The 22,932-nt window shown below is 38.4% G+C and overlaps 1 protein-coding gene across 1 annotated transcript; it reads left to right on the forward strand.

The window, feature by feature from the left end:
* The first annotated feature begins 1,707 nt into the window (after positions 1 to 1,707).
* Positions 1,708 to 22,403, forward strand: LOC140150183 (broad substrate specificity ATP-binding cassette transporter ABCG2-like). Its single transcript, XM_072172188.1, has 16 exons — positions 1,708 to 1,713; positions 8,636 to 8,865; positions 10,689 to 10,748; positions 11,643 to 11,757; positions 12,145 to 12,297; positions 14,505 to 14,662; positions 16,112 to 16,263; positions 17,004 to 17,123; positions 17,572 to 17,768; positions 17,989 to 18,054; positions 18,399 to 18,484; positions 19,443 to 19,532; positions 20,386 to 20,510; positions 20,940 to 21,094; positions 21,909 to 21,998; positions 22,335 to 22,403. The coding sequence occupies exons 1-16, from the start codon at positions 1,708 to 1,710 to the stop codon at positions 22,401 to 22,403; spliced, it is 1,872 nt and encodes a 623-aa protein (XP_072028289.1).
* The last annotated feature ends 529 nt before the right edge of the window (positions 22,404 to 22,932 follow it).

Genomic DNA, 22,932 nt, shown 5'->3' on the forward strand with positions numbered 1-22,932 from the left:
GTAACTGCAGTATGATGGTATTATCTATGCCCGTGCAACGGGGCATAGATATTGTATTTGTTGTGTTTAGTCTTCGGCTTCTCCTTCTCCTTCTTCTCAAGATCAGTCCTTTGCTCTCCTCTAGCTCAAGAACTAAAGTAGCCTCGGGGCCCATACTTGGTACAATCATGGCCCATGACCCCTAGAAACATCCTATGGTACCCCGACCCCAGAGGTCAAAGGTCATGGGCTACAGGGGGCAATATGTGTAAAATTTGAAACAGCTCTAACCCAGGAACTATAGCGCCCTCAGGGTTCATACTTGGTGCAATGATGGCCTCTGACCCTAGAAGTATACTATGCTACCCGAAACCCAAGAAGTCAAAGTTCATATGCTTTAAAAAGCAAAATAGGTATGACCTATTAACACAGTGTAGCGCAATAGGTAGTGTCTTGGTAGCTACCTGTATTTGCAATGATAAAGGCTTTAAATATACGTCAAGACGTACAATGGGGTTAACCGCTAAGAGTGACACTCCGTTTTGGGATTAAAGGAGTACTCTCCAGTCTGGTGGTGTTTTAGAGAGAGTGAGTGCCTGGTGGAGTATAAGAGAGAGTGAGCATCTGGTGGTGTATTAGAGAGCGTGTGGTCCAGTCTGGTGGTGTTTTAGAGATTGATGATCTGATTGGATATAAGAGAGAGAGTGAAGGCTTGGTAGGGTATTAGTGAGAGAGTGTGGGCCAGTCTGGTGGTGTTTTAGAGAGAGTGAGTGTATAGTGGAGTATAAGAGAGAGTGAAGGCTTGCTGGGAAATTAGAGAGAATATGGGTCAGCCTGTTGGTGTTTTAGAGCGAGTGAGTGTCTGGTGGAGTATAAGAGAGAGTGAGGGTCTGGTGGGGTGTTAGAGAGTGTGGGCCAGTCTGGTGGTGTTTTAGAGCTAGTGAGTGTCTGGTGGAGTATAAGAGAGAGAGAGTGAGGGTCTGGTTGGGTATTAGAGAGTGTGTGGTCCAGTCTGGTGGTGTTTTAGAACGATTGATGGTTTGATGGGGTATAAGAGAGAGTGAAGGCTTGGTATGGTATTAGAGAGAGTGTGGGCCAGTCTGGTGGTGTTTTAGAGTTAGGGAGTGTCTGGTGGAGTATACGAGAGAGTGAGGGTCTGTTGGGGTATAAGAGAGAGTGTGGTCCAGGCTGGTGGTGTTTTAGAGCGATTGATGGTCTGATGGGGTATAAGAGAGAGTGAAGGCTTGGTAGGGCATTAGAGAGAGTGTGGGCGGTGTCTGGTGGTGTTTTAGAGAGAGTGAGTGTATAGTGGGGTATAAGAGAGAGTGAAGGCTTGGTGGGGTATTAGAGAGAGTAGGGTCAACCTGGTGGTGTTTTAGAGCGAGTGAGTGTCTAGTGGAGTATAAGAGAGTGTGAGGATTTAGTGGGGTATTTAGAGAGAGTATGGTCCAGTCTGGTGGTATTTTAAAGAGAGTGATGGTCTGATGGGGTAAAAAAGAGAGTAAAGGCTTGGTAGGGTATTAGAGAGAGTGTGGGCCATTCTGGTGTTATGAGCATTACATGTATATCAAATGAAAGCTTAAAACAAGGTCTTTCACATGGTGCTCACCAAGTAAAAAAGAGGAAGGGGGTTAGATGTGGTCACGGGCATAGATATTCGTGTTTGGTTTATTTTATGCTTGTTATCTTTTGTATCGTCGTCTTAAGAACTAGACTAGTTATACAACCATGGAAGTAAGTAGGCCTACAGGGTGATTCAAAATGAAGTTAACTCATGTTTCTGGCGCTTGTGTACGAAATGTAGAAGGAATCCAATGTAGACCTAAATGAAAATATCATTGAAAATAGCAGATTCTGAACGTCTAAATTTTTTTTTAAAATAGTTGCATTTGCTCACAAAACGCGAGTTATACTTAGGGACCGTTCACAAACACTTGTTAGAGGGGGCTGATGCAAAAAGGGGGCCCTGAAAAGTTTTGACCCTCCTAAGGGGGCCCTGAAAAAAATGACCACAAATTTTCCTGGGAAAATTGAGTTTACATGCTTTTCTATGGATAATTTTCATGTCAAAAGGGGGGCCCTGAAATTTTGAGGTCTGTAAAGGGGCCCCAAAAATGTTCATGATGAAATTTTTTTGCATATGGCCCCACTAACAAGTGTTTGTGAATGGTCCCTTATTTGAATAAAAGCAACCATTTTTGTAGCTGCCCACGGTTTCACTTACCATGCTTGCAGTGTATTGATTGATTTGGCGCTATATTCAAATGAAAAATCCACGATTGTGCTGCAGTTGTATGGATACCTCCTGTATATAACCATGATTTACATAACTCCGGATGGTCCGACTAAAACTTGCTTGGAGAATGCTGCGAAAGGGGGTTGCGTCTTGAACATGCCTAATTCTACCAATGTGATCCAGCAGTGCGTGATCTTCCGGAACCTGAAGGCTCAGACTTTCAGATCATTAGAGTCACATGATTCGAAGCTTGCCTACGTCCTTATACTGCTTACTTACATGTACATGATATCCGGTCAGCTGTGGGAAACTGAAGACGAAAGAGACGATGAACTTCACGCGGAGTCCTCGTGAAACTTTGTCGCCATAATTGAAGTGCGATATTGTACTTGGCTCGTTTCTTTGTGTGCAGTGCAATATGATAAAATTGGAATTGAAAATTTAAAAAAGAACTCATGAGGTCCGTCTTTAGGCCATAATGTAGCCCGCTAGGCATTATTGATCGAAACCACTCATGCCACACAACTATTGCATTTAAATATCGCCGTTATGCCAGTCAACACACTATACCATGATCATGACTACATGCTTGGGAAGAGAAACCGTGTGCAGCTACAATAATGGGTGGTTTTATTCAACTGAGTACAACTTGGGTTTGCAGTAAGCAAATACAGCGATTCTTTTATTTATTTATTTATTTATTTATTTATTTATTTATTTATTTATTTATTTATTTATTTATTTATTTATTTATTTATTTATTTATTTATTCGTTCAGAATCTGTTCTTTTCAATGATATTTTCATTTACAGCAAATTCCTTCTAGATTTCGTACAAAAGCGCCACGAACATGAGTTTACTTCTTTTTGAATCACCCTATAGAGTATAACTAGATTCCGAAGATTAAAGAGAAATAAAATAAAAGACAAATAAAATATTTCGCTGTGTTGGACATAGTCCTTGAACATGGTGTTGAAATAAGCTTTTTAGTTACACTTTTTCACTTCATAATTAATTTTCTCGGTAAAATGAAAAGCAATAATTTTCATTTCTTCGGTTTAATAATGTCAGAAGAAAACTAATGTTTGGAACTGTATATTTTTTTAAAGCCTGGTGTTAAACTTCGGTGTGAAATATAGGCTTCTAGTGTAAGAATTTCGATTTTCACAATTTCATAGCAAAAAGATGTATCTCTAAATTGTGCTGATTTCAACATGTATCGATCAACTTTTAGCACGACTATGCATAACAAAAGAAACTGTGACCACCGTTCTGAGTGTTGCTCAAAACAAAAACATCACCACTTCGGGAAATGTCAACAAGCCGTTTCGTGGGAAAAGCAGTGGACTAAGTCACTTGTGATATAGCCATCAGGCACTCCGGTCATATTCAAGGTTAAAGGTGCAGTGGGGGCACTCCAACTTTGGAGGTGACGCGTATGTAGGGCTGTTAAGACCCCCTTTTCAGCATCGCTGTCACCCAAAGACACCATATTTTTTGAACACATGCTCTGTCACCCCAAAGACTTAGTTTTTAATTCCATTTGTCACCCAAAGATCCTTATTTTTCAATTAGAACAACAACTTTCATTTTAGCACTGATTTTGTTACCTAATACTTTGAAACACAAAGCCATTTGAAACCATTAGAACTAGAAATTCAATGTTTGAGGCTTCTTTCTCTCACCCAAAACCTTTAAGACCAGATCCCATTTAAAAAGGTAATATTCCCACCTTACTCTAAACAGTCCAATCCATCTCTCACCCAATGACTCCATATTATGTACATTTTGCACTCACCGAATGCCAAAAATCATGCTCTCACCCAATGACCCCATATTTCTTTATATTTTGCTCTCACCGAATGCCCCTTACTGTAAAAGTGTCAGCCCTACACCTATAGAGTACCGAAGTGTGACGTCATAATTTTTTTTTGCATTTCAGCATTTTCATGGCCAAATTTCAGTAGAACATGGTGAAAAACATCCACAGTCCAAATTTGGTGGGAATCTGATCATGAGGGCCCGAGATATGACCGCATGAATACCTAATTAGCCCCATTGAAATCAGTTTAAATTGGCCTGGTTCATAACTGTTTGGAACCAATCCAATTTACACTGATTTCAATGGGGCTAATTAGGTATTCATGCGGCCATATCTCGGGCCCTCATGATCAGATTCCCACCAAATTTGGCCTGTGGATGTTTTTCATCATGCTCCACCGATACATGGTATTCAAAACGCTGAAATGCAAAAAAAGTTTTCTGTGACGTCATCACATCGGTAGTCTATTATCCATTTTATATTGAAGTGAGCCCCCCCCCCCGGACTAAACCCGATAGAAGTTGGGGGTAACGGACGGCCAATCGGAAAAGACGTACTTGGAGTTTGTCGCCAGACGGTTTGTTTAGTGACGAAGGATCACAAGCTACCTGGGACCGAGACTAACGTGGGTCTTCCTATATTCAGGTCAAGTGCGACTTTTATGGCAAAAACTGTGTCTGGTGAATCATCGTTATCTTCTGTTATCTATATGATTATTATCATTATGTGTATAACTCAAATCAAAACTGCTATAAGACCTTTTAGTTGGGATTGATTCGTGGAAGAATAACTGTGCTAAGTTGCGCAGGAAAAGTTCATACAATTATATCAATATGATCCATAACCTACATGTTATATAATTTTGATTCTAGAACCATCAATATTTTGATAGGACTATAACTTGATGATAGGACTGTTTCGTGAACCGAGGTAAGGTACCTGATATGTACTATATATGCTGTAACTGATGCCGTCTGGTGGGATGAGGAGGGAAACTCAAACATTATACCAAATAAACAACGGGTGAACGGCTTTGGATTTAATTTGTTTGTTTGTCATTTGCTTGTTTGGTATAATGTTTGAGTTTCCCCTCCTCACTCATCCTAAAGTGTACTAACTGTGATCGAGTAAAAACAGATAGGGAGAGTGCAACCATTAACCATTCCGGTTAGCGTCAGTGTAAAAACGCTCGAACGAACCGCCAAACGGCTTTAAGTAATTATGTTTATTTATATAATTGCCGCCGATCATGCCACTGTATTTCCAGGCTCTATGTAAATTGTCCGCACATCCTTTGCGTTCATTGTACCGAAAACAATTTTACCTTACCATCTTAGCCAGGGGTATGGTATTGTCCGGGGTACTACCCAACATTGAGGGGGGGGGGGACAGGGAGCTTTATTGAGCGCAGGAACACATTTTCATCCAGTTTTGTAAGATATTTTAATACTATTGACATAAAACATGAACCATTTCCAGTGATAAATACAGCAAAAGTCCGAAGTTTCTATGATTTTTGGCAGAATCTTATTTTGACTGATTATGTAATAACTAATTTTCGAGGTGTGAGTAGGTGATGACGTTGTTGTGATGTCAATCTGAGGATGTACTTTTTGGTATCAATGAAAAGAGGAGATCCATACATACATATTGGTATCATAAGGTAGACGAGGGTTTATAAGAAAATAATTTTAAAAAAATGCTTTGCGACAAATTTGCTATAATTGCCACTTCTACTAATAATATCATTCCATTCGCTTTTTTTCACCAATCCTGTTTAGTATGCCTAATTCAAATTTCGTTTAACTGGTTTTCTTTTGTTAGCTTCTATTTCCGTTTTTGAGAAGAAAATCTTCGACTAAGGACTTTAAACAAATAATGTCGACATGTGATGAAACGGTTAGTTTTAGTACAGCCTATAATAACATTATTTTATGTCGAATTGGATTTTTAAAAATTAACTGAAAGAGACTTTAAAAAATGAACTTATTAGGATATGTTGTGGACATCTATCTCAAAAACGAATGCGGGCGTTTACAAAATTATGTATATATATATCTTGTAAAATTATTGAAATTGACATCAACATTGAGAATAAAAACATAGAAATATTGGAACAAACATTGAGTTGTGGCAAAATTCCAATCGAATAAAAAGGAAAGCTTTATTTTGAAGACCCCAACTGTTTTCAATCATACTACAAAGATCAGGTCCAGGTCGGACTCCAGTGTAAATTACCATACAGGGACGTGTCCCAAACCTGGGTAGCAATTACGGTATTTTGGTATATCAATGACCCCCTATTCTAGGCATATTTTAGTATATGGATGGATGGATGGATTCTTTTTCAAGATTTTATCAATGTTGTTAGAAAAATAGCTCAATTTTGCCTCACTCACTGTAGCCATAATGTTTGAAATTTAACTTTGAGTATATACATGGGTTCAGATTTCTAAGAAAATGATGTCTCCCCCCCATCAGGTTTACTGTGAGGGCACGGTGGCTCAGTGGTTACGGCCTTGGACTCATAATCTGAGAGCTTGCACGACGTGCGTGGGTTCGATTCCCCGTCCCACCACCGTGTTGCGCCCTTGGGCAAGGCGCTTTGCCTCGCTTGCCTCATCCCACCCAGGTGCAATGGGAAGCTGTTAGGGGTAGTCACAGTCGTTGTACTGATGGACCCTGCGCCACTTGTAGGCTGCAAACGTGGTTCCGACATATTCTAATGACGGCGGAATAAATGTAAAGCGCTTAGAGGCTGTTTACGGCATAAAGCGCTATATAAATGTCTACATTTTTTTTTTTTATTTTACTTTAAAAATACATTGGACCATTTTTGGCACCATAAATGGCACGCGATTTACTCTAAAATACAAGACAATCATCATAAACTACTAGTATATTTGTAATAATCATGATAAGGATAATAGCAATATAATAACATTATACAGATCACGTAAACCCGCTTTGACTTTGGTAAATTAGTTTGTCATAAACATGATGAACTTTGCACCCGTTATCAACACATCATGAGGTACAATGACAAACTGATCAATAATTATTCTTATCTAATAATTTTTGACAAGTTGAAAAAAAAATCTCATTTTCAAAATGTTGAACTCACTTGGGGGTTGCTGTTCGGGGTGACGATAGTGGACCAGTGGTTTCCAGGAGCAGTTAGTCGTTAGAAATATAAATAAATAAATAAATAAATAAATAAAGACTACACAGCAGTTTATCAGAGTAGGCTAGTTGCGGTACTATTACACTATACATTCTTAAGTAATGATCATTGATATAGATTTCAAACTCGACTTCTAAATAATCCATGCCGTACAGTTTCGTTAATAAGTGTGTGCATAACAATTAAATTTAAAGACAATAGCGCCATCTATTTGAATTTCTATAGGCTTTAGGCTATAGGCTATACCGTAAAGTTTCGTTAACATTATTTACTTGTCGAATACGATAGGATTTCAGTCATAGGTACGTTAACACCCCAGCAAACACAAAAACGTTTTTAAAACGTTTTAAATAAGTTTTATTTTGGGTTTTGGTTTAGGCAAAAACGTTTTAATAACATTAAAATGTCGGGTTATATAAAGGTCATGAAATAACGTTTTGTATGAAAACACACTACAACAATATTTTAAAAATGTTTTCGAAATGTCATTGTAAACTATTTTTGCAAACATTTTTGGCCAAATATTTTGTCAACATTTAAATAACATTATGTTAAAATATTTTCACCCAGCAAACACAGAAATGTTCTTATAATGTTTTTTACAAAACGTTTTAATAACATTTAAATGTCGGGTTATATAAAGGTCGTGAAAACATTTTAAAAACGTTATTGTAAATATTTTGGGCAAACATTTTTTGTAAAATATTTTTTCAACCCCAAAATAACATTCTGTTTAGAATGATTTGTACCAAGTTTTCAAAAATGTTTTAGGAATGTTATTAAAACGTTTTTATACCCTTTATATAACCCGACATTTAAATGTTTTCTGTAAAACATTTGTGTTTGCTGTGCAGTAAATTACCAACAAATGTTTTAAAATGTTATGAAAACGTTTTATACCATTAATGTACCCTTTATATAACCCGACATTAAAACGTTTTCTGACAACCTTTTATAACCTTTTGCGACTGATGTCGAAAACGTTTTGTGTTTGCTGGGACAGCTACCCAATAGGACTGGGGTTTTAACTTAAAAGCTTGAAACAGGCACTGTCATTGTCTTAAAACAGGCACTTTCTTTGATTGGCTAGGGTTAGTTTAGGATTAGGGTTATGAGTAGGCTTAGGGTTAGGATTAGATTTCACAAAATATTTGCATGACGGTTGGACCCCCCCCCCGTAGCTTGATTAATCAAAAGCTAGATAGAGAGGGCTAAAACAAGATCAAAACGCTCATCAGAAAAGTTTCAAGTTCTAAGAACCGAAATCCTATCGTGATCGACCAGTAATGAGTAAATAGCAACATACAAAAACCAAAAATTAATATGATCCATATACCGTAGACCTATCGTTAAGTTTCGTAAATAAGTAAACCAAAAGACGAGAACCAACAGCGCTGTCTTTTTAAAATTTCAGACTCATCTTCTTCTAACCAATTCCACGCACGAGGATGTTGTTAAAAGCGATAAACATAAAACACCTGCCGATGGTAGTTACGGCAGCCATGAACTCGGCTACGATGGTCCTTCATTCAGGAAGCATTCATCTACTGTATCTAATCTGTCGTTCCACAATATCCATTATACCGTGCAAGTCGGTACAGGCTTATTTAAGAAAGAAGACAAAGTCATTCTAAATGACGTCAGGTAAGAGTCATTCCATGTCAGACCATTCAATGAGTTAGCCTGACCCCATTCAAATCCAATTCATTTTTTGATTCTAAAGAAGCCTATTTCAAAGCTTGCACTTGAATATATGTTTGAGAGAATATGATAGTCGTTTGCTTGCGTATTGAGAAAGAACCGTGAGTTTTGAAATCAAAAACTGACAAAAATTCTGATTTTATATGTGCCCAAAAAAAATGACAGCTGCCCTCATTCATAAACACTCGAGTCACGGAAGATACACGGTACTAATAGCGCAGCGTATGCCACTAATACCATGTAAGGATATCTAGATCACTGTTAGAGGGGTACATGTGACTACGAGCCTACCTTAGGACCTGCATAAACAAGTCACATGGATGGGCCCAAAAATGTTATTTATTTCTGACACCTAAAAGAATGAAAATTTATGATGCATTCAAACCCATTGTGATGCTGATAACAATAGGCTACTTCAGTTGGAAGTTTCATGACAAAAGCCAGTGGCCACATTAACCAGTGGTGTGTGAAATTATGTATTACTAGCCAAATACTAGTCATATTCAGACAATCATACAATTCTTGAGGATTGGTGTGCTCGAGAATTATGATCCCCAAGTCAATCCCTGAGTATGTGTCCACATGACTCAATTACAGCCTGTTTTGCAAAGCTTTGCAATATCTGACTCTGATGTCGCAAGATCTGGAATTGCAACCGGTACCTTACTATAACTATAGATTTTAAATACCTGCTGTAACCCAACTAATTGAGCCGTATTAAATATATTAATACAGGGTCATATAGGTTATGCTCAGCACCCAAGAATCGGGAAATGTATCGGTCACATGGCAGTGGAACCCGAGGATCACTTGAGAAATCATGAAATTTCTTGGGGATAAATTTGGGGATACGTTTTGGGGCAGACTTTAGCGATTAAAGTCCTCGAGAGCGTTCATACGGCAGATTTCCCGAGGCTTTTGCTTGAGAACTGCATTGCTTAAGCATAAAGCCCTCCCTGTGGACATGCCTAGTACTGTGATCAGTTTGTCCTTCATTGATTTATCTCTATTGTCTGGTAGGTGACAAATCTATGAATGGACTGTGTATTCAGTCCTATTCAGTCAAATGGATGAATGGGATTTATTTGTTGACTTTCTTGGGATTAAAAGTGTGTCCTAGTGCAGGAGCCAAGGTAGGCTCGAAGTGACATGAGTGGACTCAAAGTGTGGGGGTAGGCCTACGTTTTTCGCTAGAGGTCACGAAAGGTCATACAGGGGTAAAACATTGAAAATGCTTCGATCTTGTTGAAAGATATATCAAATTACTCCGATTTTGGCCAAAAGGGTGGCAATATAAGAACCAAGAAACGGCATAGAACTTATCTTCCAAACTGTTTACTTTTAAAAAAACTTTAATTGTTATGTGCAATGGAAGTCAGAGATCAACAGTGACCTATGACTTCCCATCTATAATTTTTTTTAAATCCTTGTCATCAGATGAGTAATATGATATATCTTTTAAGAAGATCGAAGCATTTTCAGTTTTTTTACCGCTGAGCTGTGTGACCTTTCGTGACCTCCAGCAAAAAACGTAGCCTACAATCCACTCTCCCTCTAGCAGTGATCTAGAGTGTATATCCTAACACCTCATGGTATCAAAGATTGGTTGACATGGGTGTTGAACGCGACCATTTTTCAAAACCCCTTGCTCCTAGCATGCTCCTAAACTATTTAAAGTTATTTGGGCCCGTATTTGCGTTCATGCCTATGACTATGAGTAACGCACAGCGATTAACGTAACGTATATGCTGCTTTTCTTTATACAGTGGCGTGTTTCGTCCTGGAATGAATGCTATAATGGGACCAACCGGTGGAGGCAAAACATCGTAAGTGTGAAATCACATACCAAAAGAATGTATCTGGTATTGAATCATACCCAGGAGAAACCCAATGCAATGTTACATATATCTACCTTTAATTGATGGCAGCATTACCTTTTAGATTTTTAGCAACATTTGAAAGCTTTCAGAATTGAAATACGCAAGCGAATATAGAAGAACAGTTATTTTGCTTCATTTGTAAATTTAAAGAGCGCAAAGTTTCCCAGAGATATAGGCTAATAAATCATGTAAATTATAAGAGCCGACGTAATACCTTGTTTTGGATTAGTCTTGTCGAGTTAGTATAGATGAGTTGACCTATGATGTCACGTGTTTACATTCAGACTGCCCTCTGTTGTTTGAAGCCAGGCAAAATAATACAAGATTGTCTATGACAGACCACGTAAATCTCTTCAAAACTCGACTTTACCTTTGAAATTTTGTGTGATATTATGTGTATAGCTTGTTGCATTTGTAAACAAGTTTGATAATATTTTTTTTGTATTATTTGCTTTGAAACCAAAGTTAATGAATAAAAATCAACTTCTTCCATGTAAACTATAGTGTTTTTTGCCTGGCAGTTTTGATCTCAGACCAACAGATGGCGTATCAAATGTAAACACATGTCAACTCATCTATAATGACACGTACTACGCTGATTCAAACTCATGAAATATTCAAACTCATAAAAGGATGAGAAGCAACTTGATTTAAATCCAAATCTTATCAATTTGAATTTTAAAGTATTATAGATATATCTAGATCTAATCAGTCAAATCATTAATTGCTCCCTAGTAACAACCCTTTATTTTAAATCTGCACAATTTAGAGTGTTACGATTATAGAAACATATAGAAGAACAGTTATAATTTATTAATTTCTATACCTCCCTTGTTTCAGTTTATTAGATATTCTTGCTGGAAGAAAAGACAAGAAAGGTTTATCAGGAACTGTCCTCATTAATGGCTTACCACAACCATACGATTTCAGACTTATTTCAGGATACGTTGTGCAGGTGCGTAACAAATCGATTTAAAATTCCATTATTTTAGATTTAAATTGAAATCCAAAGTGGCATTGGTCACAAGTATGTTAAACCAGGTGAAATAAGAGTTTAACATGTGTAAAGGTATACGGTCTTTTGGGCAGCAAAATGGATTTTCAAATCGCTATATACCGTATCCCTTTAAGTTAGGTAGCCTACTGTCTTTTGTGAAAATATTTATAATTGGAATCGGATCAAATAATTATTCCTTCACGAGCGTATTTAAGCTCAAACAAGCGCACACTGAGGAAAAATACCGTAAAAATTGGATTAAATATAAACGGATCGGGCTCGATACAAACTCGACCTAGCTTAGAATTCAAATCATTGAATTGATTGTTTTTTTTCACTATTCAGGATGATGTTGTCATGGGAACGCTCACGGTCCAAGAGAATCTCGCCTTCTCGGCGGCATTGCGACTTCCTCCAATTGTGTCCGATGAAGAAAGAAAACAGAGAGTCCTGGATGTTATAGAGGAACTGGCCCTTCAGGACTGTGCAAACTCGCAGGTATTTTATACCATCTCAACGTTTAGCCAGGAAAGTTGAAAAATGGTTTAGCGTTGTGTCGAATCAGAGAAGGTGAGAAAGATACTGCAGTAATACATGTATGAAAACAGTCCCGGAAAACAGTGTATTGGCGTAGAGTCGTAGCAGCACGGAGATAATGCCCCCCTCCTCCCACCGAGGTGAATACATTTTAACACAGTGGCAGTTAAAATTGGATTAAGAAGTTTCCATAGTGCAGTTTTGTCCACGGCAAATTCACCGTGACCTTTTCAGCCATAAACCCGCTTAGTGAAGATTAAACCGAAATATGCAGTACTAAACCATTATAGTAATCGATTGTCCAATGCACATTTCTTACCACGTGATAATATTAATCCAATGAGCGATCGCATTGTCCGCTACGGTCGACTAATACAATCGATAATGACGCTATTGACATGTACGGGTGGAGCTCCACTGACTGAGTTTTGGAGATTTTTCACTGGTTTGCTATCATTTACTCATCAAGGCGCTCCACCGTTATTATAAGGACTATGCTAATAATTTAGAGATTGACATGTAGAAAATAAACCATACTTGATTGACAGAAAGTACTAAATTTGTACCTATTACGGTTTGGTGGCACTCTTCTTCCAATGTCCAAACGCGACCAAGTCAGGGCGGCCCGGTGAAGCAAAATGTGCATTGGATTAACACGGGAGTTTGGATAAGATGGTAGATTTCGTTTCTCATACAAATGCATGCTCCCCCGTTATTAAAGCTTGTACCGGATTAAAAATTCAGATATTTTGGGGAAAAAAAGTAATTGAAACATAGAGCAAGTACTAAAATCAGAGCTTTTATACTTTTTTGATATATGACGCTAACTAGTTCATCTCCTATACCCACAGCACTGCGATACTACTGTCTGTTCAATTAGCTTAGATTCTTGAATTTTTAAGATATTTGAAAAAATACAAAATGTGGTCAAAGTCATCAAAGAAAAGTGTTAGCACTGCCTTAGACCTAACGTGATTTATACTTTTCAAATTCTAAAGTTCAATTTAAAACCCCATTTCTTTTCAATTTTGGTCTTTTCCCGCGATATTTTTTATAACAAGCCGTAGAACGTCGGGTACCATAAACTTTTTTGAATCAATCCATTTAGAGCAATGGGGACGAATATCATAATGCGCTGAGATAGTATTTATTCGACCATCCGCATCAGGAAGTATTGTCCAGCAAAATAGCTATATTTACCAGTATGCCTATTTGTGTTGAAATCCTACTGTTGAAAGATTCCGTTATTATTTATGAACTAAGTTTTCTAAAATAGGCCCAGCTTATATAAATACATTCCTTGCGTATTTATTTATTTATTTATTTATTTATTTATTTATTTATTTATTTATTTATTTATTTATTTATTTATTTATTTATTTATTTATTTATTTTGCGAATGGGTCTGAGAAGGTGTAGGCCTATAGGCCTAATTATAAAACTCCACATTTATTTTCAATTTGTTATTTCGTTTTGTTTGTGCACCTATTTGGGACATAATAAGTTTATGGTACAAATGTGCGCGAAGCGTGCGAAAAATTTTGCTATTTTGAAGCTAAACTGATGAAATATCACTGGCGTTTCCAGGATCTTTTCCTGCGGGGGCTTAATGGCTAAAATCGCCAAAAACGGCTGATTTTACATGTTTTTAATAAAGTGCGGGGGGCTTCAGCACCCAAAGCCCCCCCCCCCCTGGACACGTCACTGAATATGGTGCAAAAGTGTAATAAATGCGCGCGAAAATTTGCACTTTTGGGGCTAAAATGGGCAAATATGAGGATAATTTGGTCAGAAACCCATATTCAGGTGTCAACATTGGGGAGGGAGATGATTGTATGGACCATCCCCCCTGGCAAAATATTGGGGGGAGGGATTTGTCCCACCCCCATCCCCGGGATCTACGCCTATGGCGTCAACAAGGGCAAGACCGCAGTGCAGCTTCTCCAACCACATGTTGTAATCCGAGGATTTTAAGTATCCCCTTACAGCTCCCATTATATACTTCGTTTGGATATAAGGCAAGCAAAGTAAAGCCCCAAGATAAGGTAAAAGCAAAGAAAAGGTACACAACCTGTCTCACCGTTGCAGTCACTTCAAACGACCTTGAAGTTGAGATACCTCATGATTATATTAAAGTCAATTTAGCTGAATATATATTTCCATTCCAGATTGGTGGTGAATTTATACGCGGTATATCTGGAGGAGAGAGGAAAAGAACAAATATTGGCATGGAGTTGATAATTAAACCAAGTATTCTTTTCATGGACGAGCCTACAACCGGACTCGATGCAAGTACAGCAGGCTCTGTCATGTCTACGATGGCGCTGTAAGTTCTACCGAGAAGAGGATTATCATTTATTAGAGATTTTCCTGTACAATATAATTGTGACCTGCGACCACGAAATGAGCTTAAAATCGAAAGTTGGTAGTTTCGCGATATCCTGGCTTAAAAGGGGCTGTGCAATAATTATGAGCCCTGGGGGAGGGTAAAATTGGGAGGGGGGGCAAGAGGGGGAAGCGATATTTGGCACACATTCTTGGGGCGCCTTTTAAATAAAACGCTCTAATAAGGCTTAGGAAAACCGTACGGAAACGCTTAAATATCCAAATTGTCCTGCTCGCTGTGCTCGCAACAGGCATATAGACCATTTAAGGTTTGCAAATTGAGATCCCAAAATTTGGCATGTGCAAGGCGGGCCAAAGATTTTCCGGCGGGCCAAGAAGGGGGACAAGCGATTTTTGGCGGGCCGAGAGAGGGGGGCAAGCGATTTTTGGCGAGCCGTTTGGAAATTTTACCCCCGGGGGGGGGGGGGCTCCTAATTATTGCACAGCCCCTAAGTTGATGTTCTTTGTTTGCCGCGCACCTGTGCAAGCCGTCCATCATGAATGGGCCAGTGTGCCCCCATTCACAAAAGAACATACAGACATGATACTACTGGCTTGAACAGGTGCGTAAGAAACAGAGAACACCAACGCAGTAGCCATGTCTCGAAACTACCAACTTGCGACTTAATGCTCATTTCGTGGAGCTTCGTGGTAGCCGGTCACATATTTTGTGGCCTTTATGCCGGGCCTTTATGTAATTGTTGATCGTTTAACTGAGTACCAAACGATAAGCAATTGCAAAGACGCCAATTTAATCATCATATACGTATCTAAAGTCTGCACAAAAAGTAACTCAGCTGTTATAAATACGCCTATAGATTCAGAACTAATAAATGTTTCCACAATATTTTAACATAAAAAGAAGGATGATTTATTTACGCGCATTTTGATACCGCATTTGTCCAATTTTGTTTAATATTGACAATACAGCAGTGTTTTGAAAGAAAAATACCCCAATTTAAAAAGTTGCAGTTATTTGTTTTGATTTGAAGTAAGCGCGAAGATAATGGCGGGCTTTACGTGTTTACAGTGCTGGCATTATTACCATTGATCGCAATTATTTGTTCTGAATCTATAGGCGTAATTATAACAGCTGAGTTACTTTTTGTGCAGACTTTATTTCATAAAACCTTGCAACTAGCTGGCTCTTTTTAGTGTTGATATCTCCCATACGTATAATGTTGACCATCTTAATATCTCACGGGCACAACCTCTAGACGTTGATCCACAAGCCTCAGCAATCAGCACACTTTACAGTGATGTTATCCCGGTATTGCTTTATACGACTCTCTTGTCGTGTGAATTTTGAAATGAAGTCACTTCATTTGCAGTAATTACAGTAAGGTTATATGCCTATCGTTTGCTAAAAAAATCTTCTTCTTTATTTCAGACTCTCAAAGAGAGGCCGAACCATCATCTTCTCAATTCATCAACCTCGTTTTAGTATATTCCGTCTCTTTGACAAACTCCATTTGTTATCAAAAGGAGAGACCGTTTATCATGGGCCTAATACAGAGCTTCTGGAGTACTTTGCATCACTTGGTATGTTTCTTTTTTGTGACTTCAGAGGTTATATATAGGTAAGGTAAAGGTAAGGTACCATGTCTAATTTGTTCCTATATCGCTATCGGTAACCCTATAGGTACCAATTACTCTTTCTATCGTAACCGTTTCTGCTTTTATTTTTTTATTTCAATTAAAAACGATAACAATGTTTATTATACTTGATACAATTAAATACATCACGTGGGCATGATAGAAAAGGTCATCGGTACGTTACCGGCTACCGATAGCGCTATAGGACCAAATTAGATGTTGTGCCTAAAGTCATGCCGGAGCAATACTCACATACCGACGCGACGTGTCCCTCTCTTTTTTCTTTGGCGTTTGGGCCAGTCTCCCCCGTTACTTTTTGTGGGGGATTCGCCACTCATCCCGTATAACGAGTTTGTTTTACCTTCCCAAAACTATATCATGCTGGTTACTACTTGGGGGAGACACAATAGAGGTTATTAGCCTTGTATAACGCACAACGCGATAGTACCACCACCCTCATCCTTAGCCTGTATCGCTAGTCCAGTAAGTCCACCGTGCCCTCCGTTCTATACAGGGTTGTTAAAAAAAAGGAAATCCACATTTGAAAGCTATTTACATATAACAAGATCATCGAATTATGAATAATTTATTTGTAGCTCGATGATGTATTTCATTTTCATTTCTTTGCCAATTTGTGATTTAAATATCTTGATTGAAATCATCTTGTTTTGTGGCATCTCCTTTAGGTTACATTTGCGAAGAACATAACAACCCAGCCGATTTCTTTCTAGATGTTGTCATAGAGAACCAAGCAGCTGTCACGTCAGATAAAGTAGGGGATCCACAATTTGCTGACGACATGTTAGGTAAGTCATTGTCATGTATAAAGGCCTATTATCACGGATAATAATGTGGTTCTGAATTGATCCACATGAGTCCACACCACTAAGTAAAGTAGGCCATAACTAGCAGACGTCAGTGCAGTCGTTCTTGTTAAAATAGTAGCAGTTGCCCTCGTCAAATTGTGAAAATCATTGAGAAAACCATCTTCACATTCAAATAATCACGGTAATCAACCCTCTCTTATCTCCATGACGTTGAACTCGTGATGTGAGAGTGATTCGCCTAGCACGGATAGCTGCCATTTGGCTGTTATCGATATTGTCGCCCTCTACAGTCAGTATATCACAAAGGGACGGACCCAGATGGTTCATAGTAATCTGGTTTCGTCAGTATGCGAAACCTAATATTATACCTGCAATATTATTTACACTACCTTTGTTGTGGAGAGTTTTGGATCTATTTTTCTTTCAGCGTCAGATGCAGCAGAAAGAGGACAGCGCCCTCGTGCGGACACTATTGGTCGCCACACCTCTTTAGCAGTTTATTTTAAGCGTTCAAAATATTACCAAGACATGGAACATGAAACAAGATGCATCTTTGAGTCTTATGAAAGGAAGGAAGGTGCAATTGCTGCATCGGTTACATACCCAACATCGTTTTCCACACAGGTAATTAAAGGGACACTCGGATATTTTTTCGTGTTATACGAGCGTAATATTTTTCCTATAACTGCAACACTGAAATATTTCAAAAATCGCCTTTAAGATGGAGTGATATGGTCTCCAAGTGTTCTTTTATGTGGACCGGTGTATAGGCAGTAATTAGGCATCGTTTGGTATTTGGTTATGCCCTATGTTATACATTTAACGTTCACTTGGTTTATTTCAGTTTCGTTACTGCAGCAAGAGAGCTTTCTTAAACTATTTACGCAACCCCAAATCGTCTTATGGTCAGGTGAGTTACCGGGGAGAGTTAATTTGAACTTATACTCGATCGCAAGCCGCGATCGACGTCAGTTGTGCACACGAGCATGCGTACGATTTATTTTTTCTTAAAAAGCAATCGAGTATTATGTATCAATAATCCTGCTTTATAAATCATGATTGGATTGTCGTCTGTAACAGTGGTCGTGCAATTTATAAGGATTTTTTTCTTTTTCAAAAAAACCTTTTAGGTGTACCGGTCTAGTGATATGAATATTCTATTTTTTTAAATATGATCATATTCTCAAATAAACAGTTAAAGTTTGTGATTGAGTATGAATAGACACACTGATAGTTTGCATTTCTCCAATGCAGGTCCTAATGATCCTTTTTATGGCCTTACTTGTTGGTATGATATTCTACCAAGTCGACAAGAGTGCAACCTCAGGAATCCAGGATAGGTCAGATATGTTGAGATGATGATGATGATGATGATGATGGTGGTGGTGGTGATGGGGTTGATGATGGTGACGATGACGATGATGCTAATGATGATGATGATGATGATGATGATGATGATGATGAAGACGATGACGATGATGCTAATGATGATGATGATGATGATGATGATGATGATGATGATGATGATGATGCTAATGATGATGATGATGATGATGATGATGAAGACGATGACGATGATGATTATGATGATGATGATGATGCTAATGATGATGATGATGATGATGATGATGATGATGATGATGATGATGATGATGATGATGATGATGATGATGCTAATGATGATGATGATAATGGTGGTGATGATGATGATGATGATGATGATGATGCTAATGATGATGATGATGATGATGATGATGGTGATGATGATGGTGATGATGATGATGATGCTAATGATGATGATGATGATGATGATGAAGACGATGACGATGATGATGATGATGATGATGATGATGATGATGATGCTAATGATGATGATGATGATGATGATGATGATGATGAAGACGATGACGATGATGATGATGATGATGATGATGATGATGATGATGAAGACGATGATGATGACGTCAAGAATTTGCACCCACTTGGGCCTAATACACCTCCTAATGATGTCAGCAAAACTCTTGAAAATGTAATTCGGAGTGTCCTCTGTGATGCAAATGTAGGCCAACACGAATATATATGAAGATATTTTCAAGATTTAATAATTTAAGGGGTGGATGCGGAGTTCAACTGCGCAGAACGCAGTTGCCATATTCAACCCATGTGAGGAGCTGAGTACAAATTAGTCCACTGGACCAACAGCATTCTGCGCACCTATCCAGGTGGCGCTCTGCACTTCTCATCCACGTCTTAGCTAAATTTCGTTTATGGCCTATTATGGCGTATATATTTTTTCAGAGTGGGGGCATTTTTCTTCATTGGGTTGCTTGTTCAATCAATGAATAACGGAGCTGTGGAACTCTTCCTTGATGAGAGAGTTGTTTTCATGTAAGTAGCCTATCAAAAGATCGGGACACGTGTTCCGGTAAAATTTAAAAGTTGTGGTCGCCTGCTCCGCAGCCGAAGGATGATGATGATGATGATGATGATGATGATGATGATGATGATGATGATGATGATGATGATGATGATGATGATGATGATGATGATGAAGCCCAATGAAATAATTTGGTTAAATCTTTCCCAAGGTCGCGCACATAAATGTTGAAAAAAAAACTACACTTAGCCTAATGTATCTGATCGGATTCCCGGATTCGAACATTTGTATGACAACGACGCTCTAAACCAAATCTGTGGATATTATGTATTCGTCGTTTTTCAAACAACAGAAACAAATCGTTCCGATTCTACCCAGAGAATTATAAGTGTGTAATTTCATCTCTACGATGGACATCATTCTAATAGATATATCCAAGTAAACGGCCTCGCCAGCAATATCATCAGAACCAACGATCCTGGCAGAAAAAGCCGGAAGCGAACAAGCGGCAGTAAAGCCCAAAACAAACGGCTCTTTTCAGAGCCACCCATACACCCAATAGATACCAATCTCCCAATCTGCTCACTTGGTTAGAGAGTCGTGCTGGTAATACGAAGGTTGCCAAATCGGGTCAGATGTACTGTTTTTACCAACGATTATGTGCGCTGGTCGCTCTGGTAAATAATTAAAGCAATTTGTTTAACCAATTTACCGCGAGACCGAAGTCTAATAATTTCATTAATAGCCTATTATGCTGTCCGTATATGTAAAGTATAATAGGCCTAACCTAAGTAACCTTTTATGTTTGACACAAAAGTCTAGACTTTTGTTGGCGTTACCATTCTTGTTGTTTTTGATATGCAGTCATGAATCAGCCACTGGGTTTTACAGAGTATCGTCATATTTTGTTTCTAAGATATTTGCTGATTTGTTACCGCAACGGACTTTACCTACTCTGTTATTTGCTGCAATTACATACTACATGATAGGTAAGCGTTACATGGCTTAGTCAGGGGCAGACACCCCCCGGTGAGAATCTTGTCCTCCTATTGGCCCTCCTGTGGGATGCTGGCCGCCCTGATATGATATTTGATTTTTTTGTATGCCTTTTTTGTATTTTGTCAAATTGCCTCCCTTGAAAGCTGCCTTTCCCCCCTCGACTCCACCCCCATTTCCCCCTTCACCCCCACCCCCATCCCTCTGAAAAATGCCATGGCTACACCATTGGAAGCTGATCCTGGCTGCGAAGGTTTATTGTGCTATATATGTTTAAATGGTGTGCGATTTTTAATTGCAAGTCCTCGAGTAGTTGTTAATGGTTTATGTAATGATTTATGGTCATCGACAATCTGTAAACATGGTAAAGGGTGCAGAGGCCTTATTATGGTTTGGCACGGGTTCTTATATGTTTCTTATAGGCCTCAGACCAGAGCCGGAACATTTCTTTATTTATACACTTAACCTGGTTTTATCTACATGGACATCGTGCGGCATCTTCTTCCTGATTGGAGCCAGTGTCAGTAAATTCGCCAATGCCGAACTTTTTATTGCCATAACGTTTGTCCTACAAATGGTAAGAATGATATACTATTCGCCTGTTGCAGGGTTCCATGATGCAAGGAGAGCCTCGAACTGGCATGACGTGAAAGAAAGAATTACATAACTTTACGCAATGTTATATGACTATTTCAATTCCCTTTCATGCATGCTGCCAAATCGAGGCTCTCCTCACACATGGCGGAACCATGCAATGGGTGAATAGCAAACCTCCGACATTATTTACTTTTACATTATCTCTTTCAAGACGTCAAATATTAAACGTAGTTTATAGATGAGTTGACTTCTGACGTCAATGCCTGACAGTATGCGCACGCATCATCACAATTTCCATTGTTTTTTGCCTGGCAGTATGCGCACGCATCATATTTTGTTCAGGGCTCGTGTTTTTAAAACTCCCGCCACATCACAATAAGGCTATTGAACAGAGTGGTGGTTGCACGGGGTTTAGTCAATCATATCGATATACCAGTCCCTTGCCTTTATGATAAACATTGAGGTCAACTCATCTATACCGTTAAAAGCACGAGGAGTTCCGAACATATTGTGAAGCTTTTATCGTTTGTCGATTAACCCTTCGCATCCCGCGTTTTATTGATAAGGTCAATGTCCTCTGTTATATCTCGAATTGTGGTCTTGTGGATCGCGACGTGTCTTTTTTTAACGCCTTCCTTTTTACAGTGCAGTTTGCAACGCCTCTTTTTAAAGTTATTCCCAATAAATGTCCAATACAGCCCTTTCCCTTTAATCACTGCGTTGTCTTTTTAAAGACATTTCTTGTTAAATCATGATCCTCTACATTGTTAAACTTCTGTCATATCTTTTTCAAGTTGTTTGTAGGCTTCCTGATCAACATTGAGTCATTACCAGTTTGGCTAGCATGGCTAGAATACCTAAACTTAGCAAGATATAGTTACAAGGTATGTGCAATTCTGCATAGCGACGAAATAACTATGTGTCAATTTCTTAACATTTGTTCTGTCATATCCATTCCACTGAATTTAAGAACAGGCATTGCATTGTTAGTAACATGTACCATACCTTTCTGGTCTTGAAATAAAATGACGTGCATAGCAACACTCTGGCTAATCAGTTGCTAAATCGTCAAAAATGAAAATAAACTCGACATAACATTTTTGTAACTTAAAACAGGCGTATACCGAGTTATTAGTATTTTGTGAAATATGGTGATTGCTGTTTGGAAACATTATTAACATCCTACATATGATATTAAGTTGTTCGTTTTGTTAACACAGATTTTGAGTATCAACGAGCTGAAAGGCACGGTTTTCTGCTATCCGTACCCAAATAATGCAACTTGGTAAGACTTGTTTCCGTTTTGCTTTCATTATTTGCCTACTACTCATGTCCACAATAGTGCCGGTAAAACATAAAAAAGTAAAATAGCGTCCTATGTAACATATAAAATAATTCCTTGCTTTCTCATACTGATGAATCACAGTTAAAGCCGTCCCCTTTGTATTGTGCTGACTATAGAGGGCTACGTTACCAAACATATATTTTCAATCCACTAAACTCGCACAAGGTTTTGCAGGTTAAATAAAAGTTTTCATCTCTGAAAAAAAACTCCATGATATTTTTTGGAGTGGGTCGTTTTCCTGACTAGATTAGTAAATCCACATCAAGAAGGATGACTCTTGGCATGATTTACGGAAGTGCCGTCCAAATATAATAAACATAAAATTTTTCACTATAGGTTCGTCGTTCGAAGTCCATGTCCTCCAAATGCTTTATAAATCTGAATAGGAGACATAAAATGTTGCTCAGGTCTTATCGTAAACTGCAAAGCACATTCAATGTGATGCAAATTACAAAAACAAAATCAAACACTTG

This window comes from Amphiura filiformis, chromosome 4, assembly GCF_039555335.1.
Source record: "Amphiura filiformis chromosome 4, Afil_fr2py, whole genome shotgun sequence".
Taxonomy (NCBI): Eukaryota; Metazoa; Echinodermata; class Ophiuroidea; order Amphilepidida; family Amphiuridae; genus Amphiura; species Amphiura filiformis.

Coding starts and splice junctions, on each gene's coding strand:
- LOC140150183 (XM_072172188.1), top strand. Junction 14,663..16,111: donor GTCATGTCTACGATGGCGCT/GTAAGTTCTACC, acceptor TCTTTATTTCAG/ACTCTCAAAGAGAGGCCGAA. Junction 16,264..17,003: donor GGAGTACTTTGCATCACTTG/GTATGTTTCTTT, acceptor CATCTCCTTTAG/GTTACATTTGCGAAGAACAT.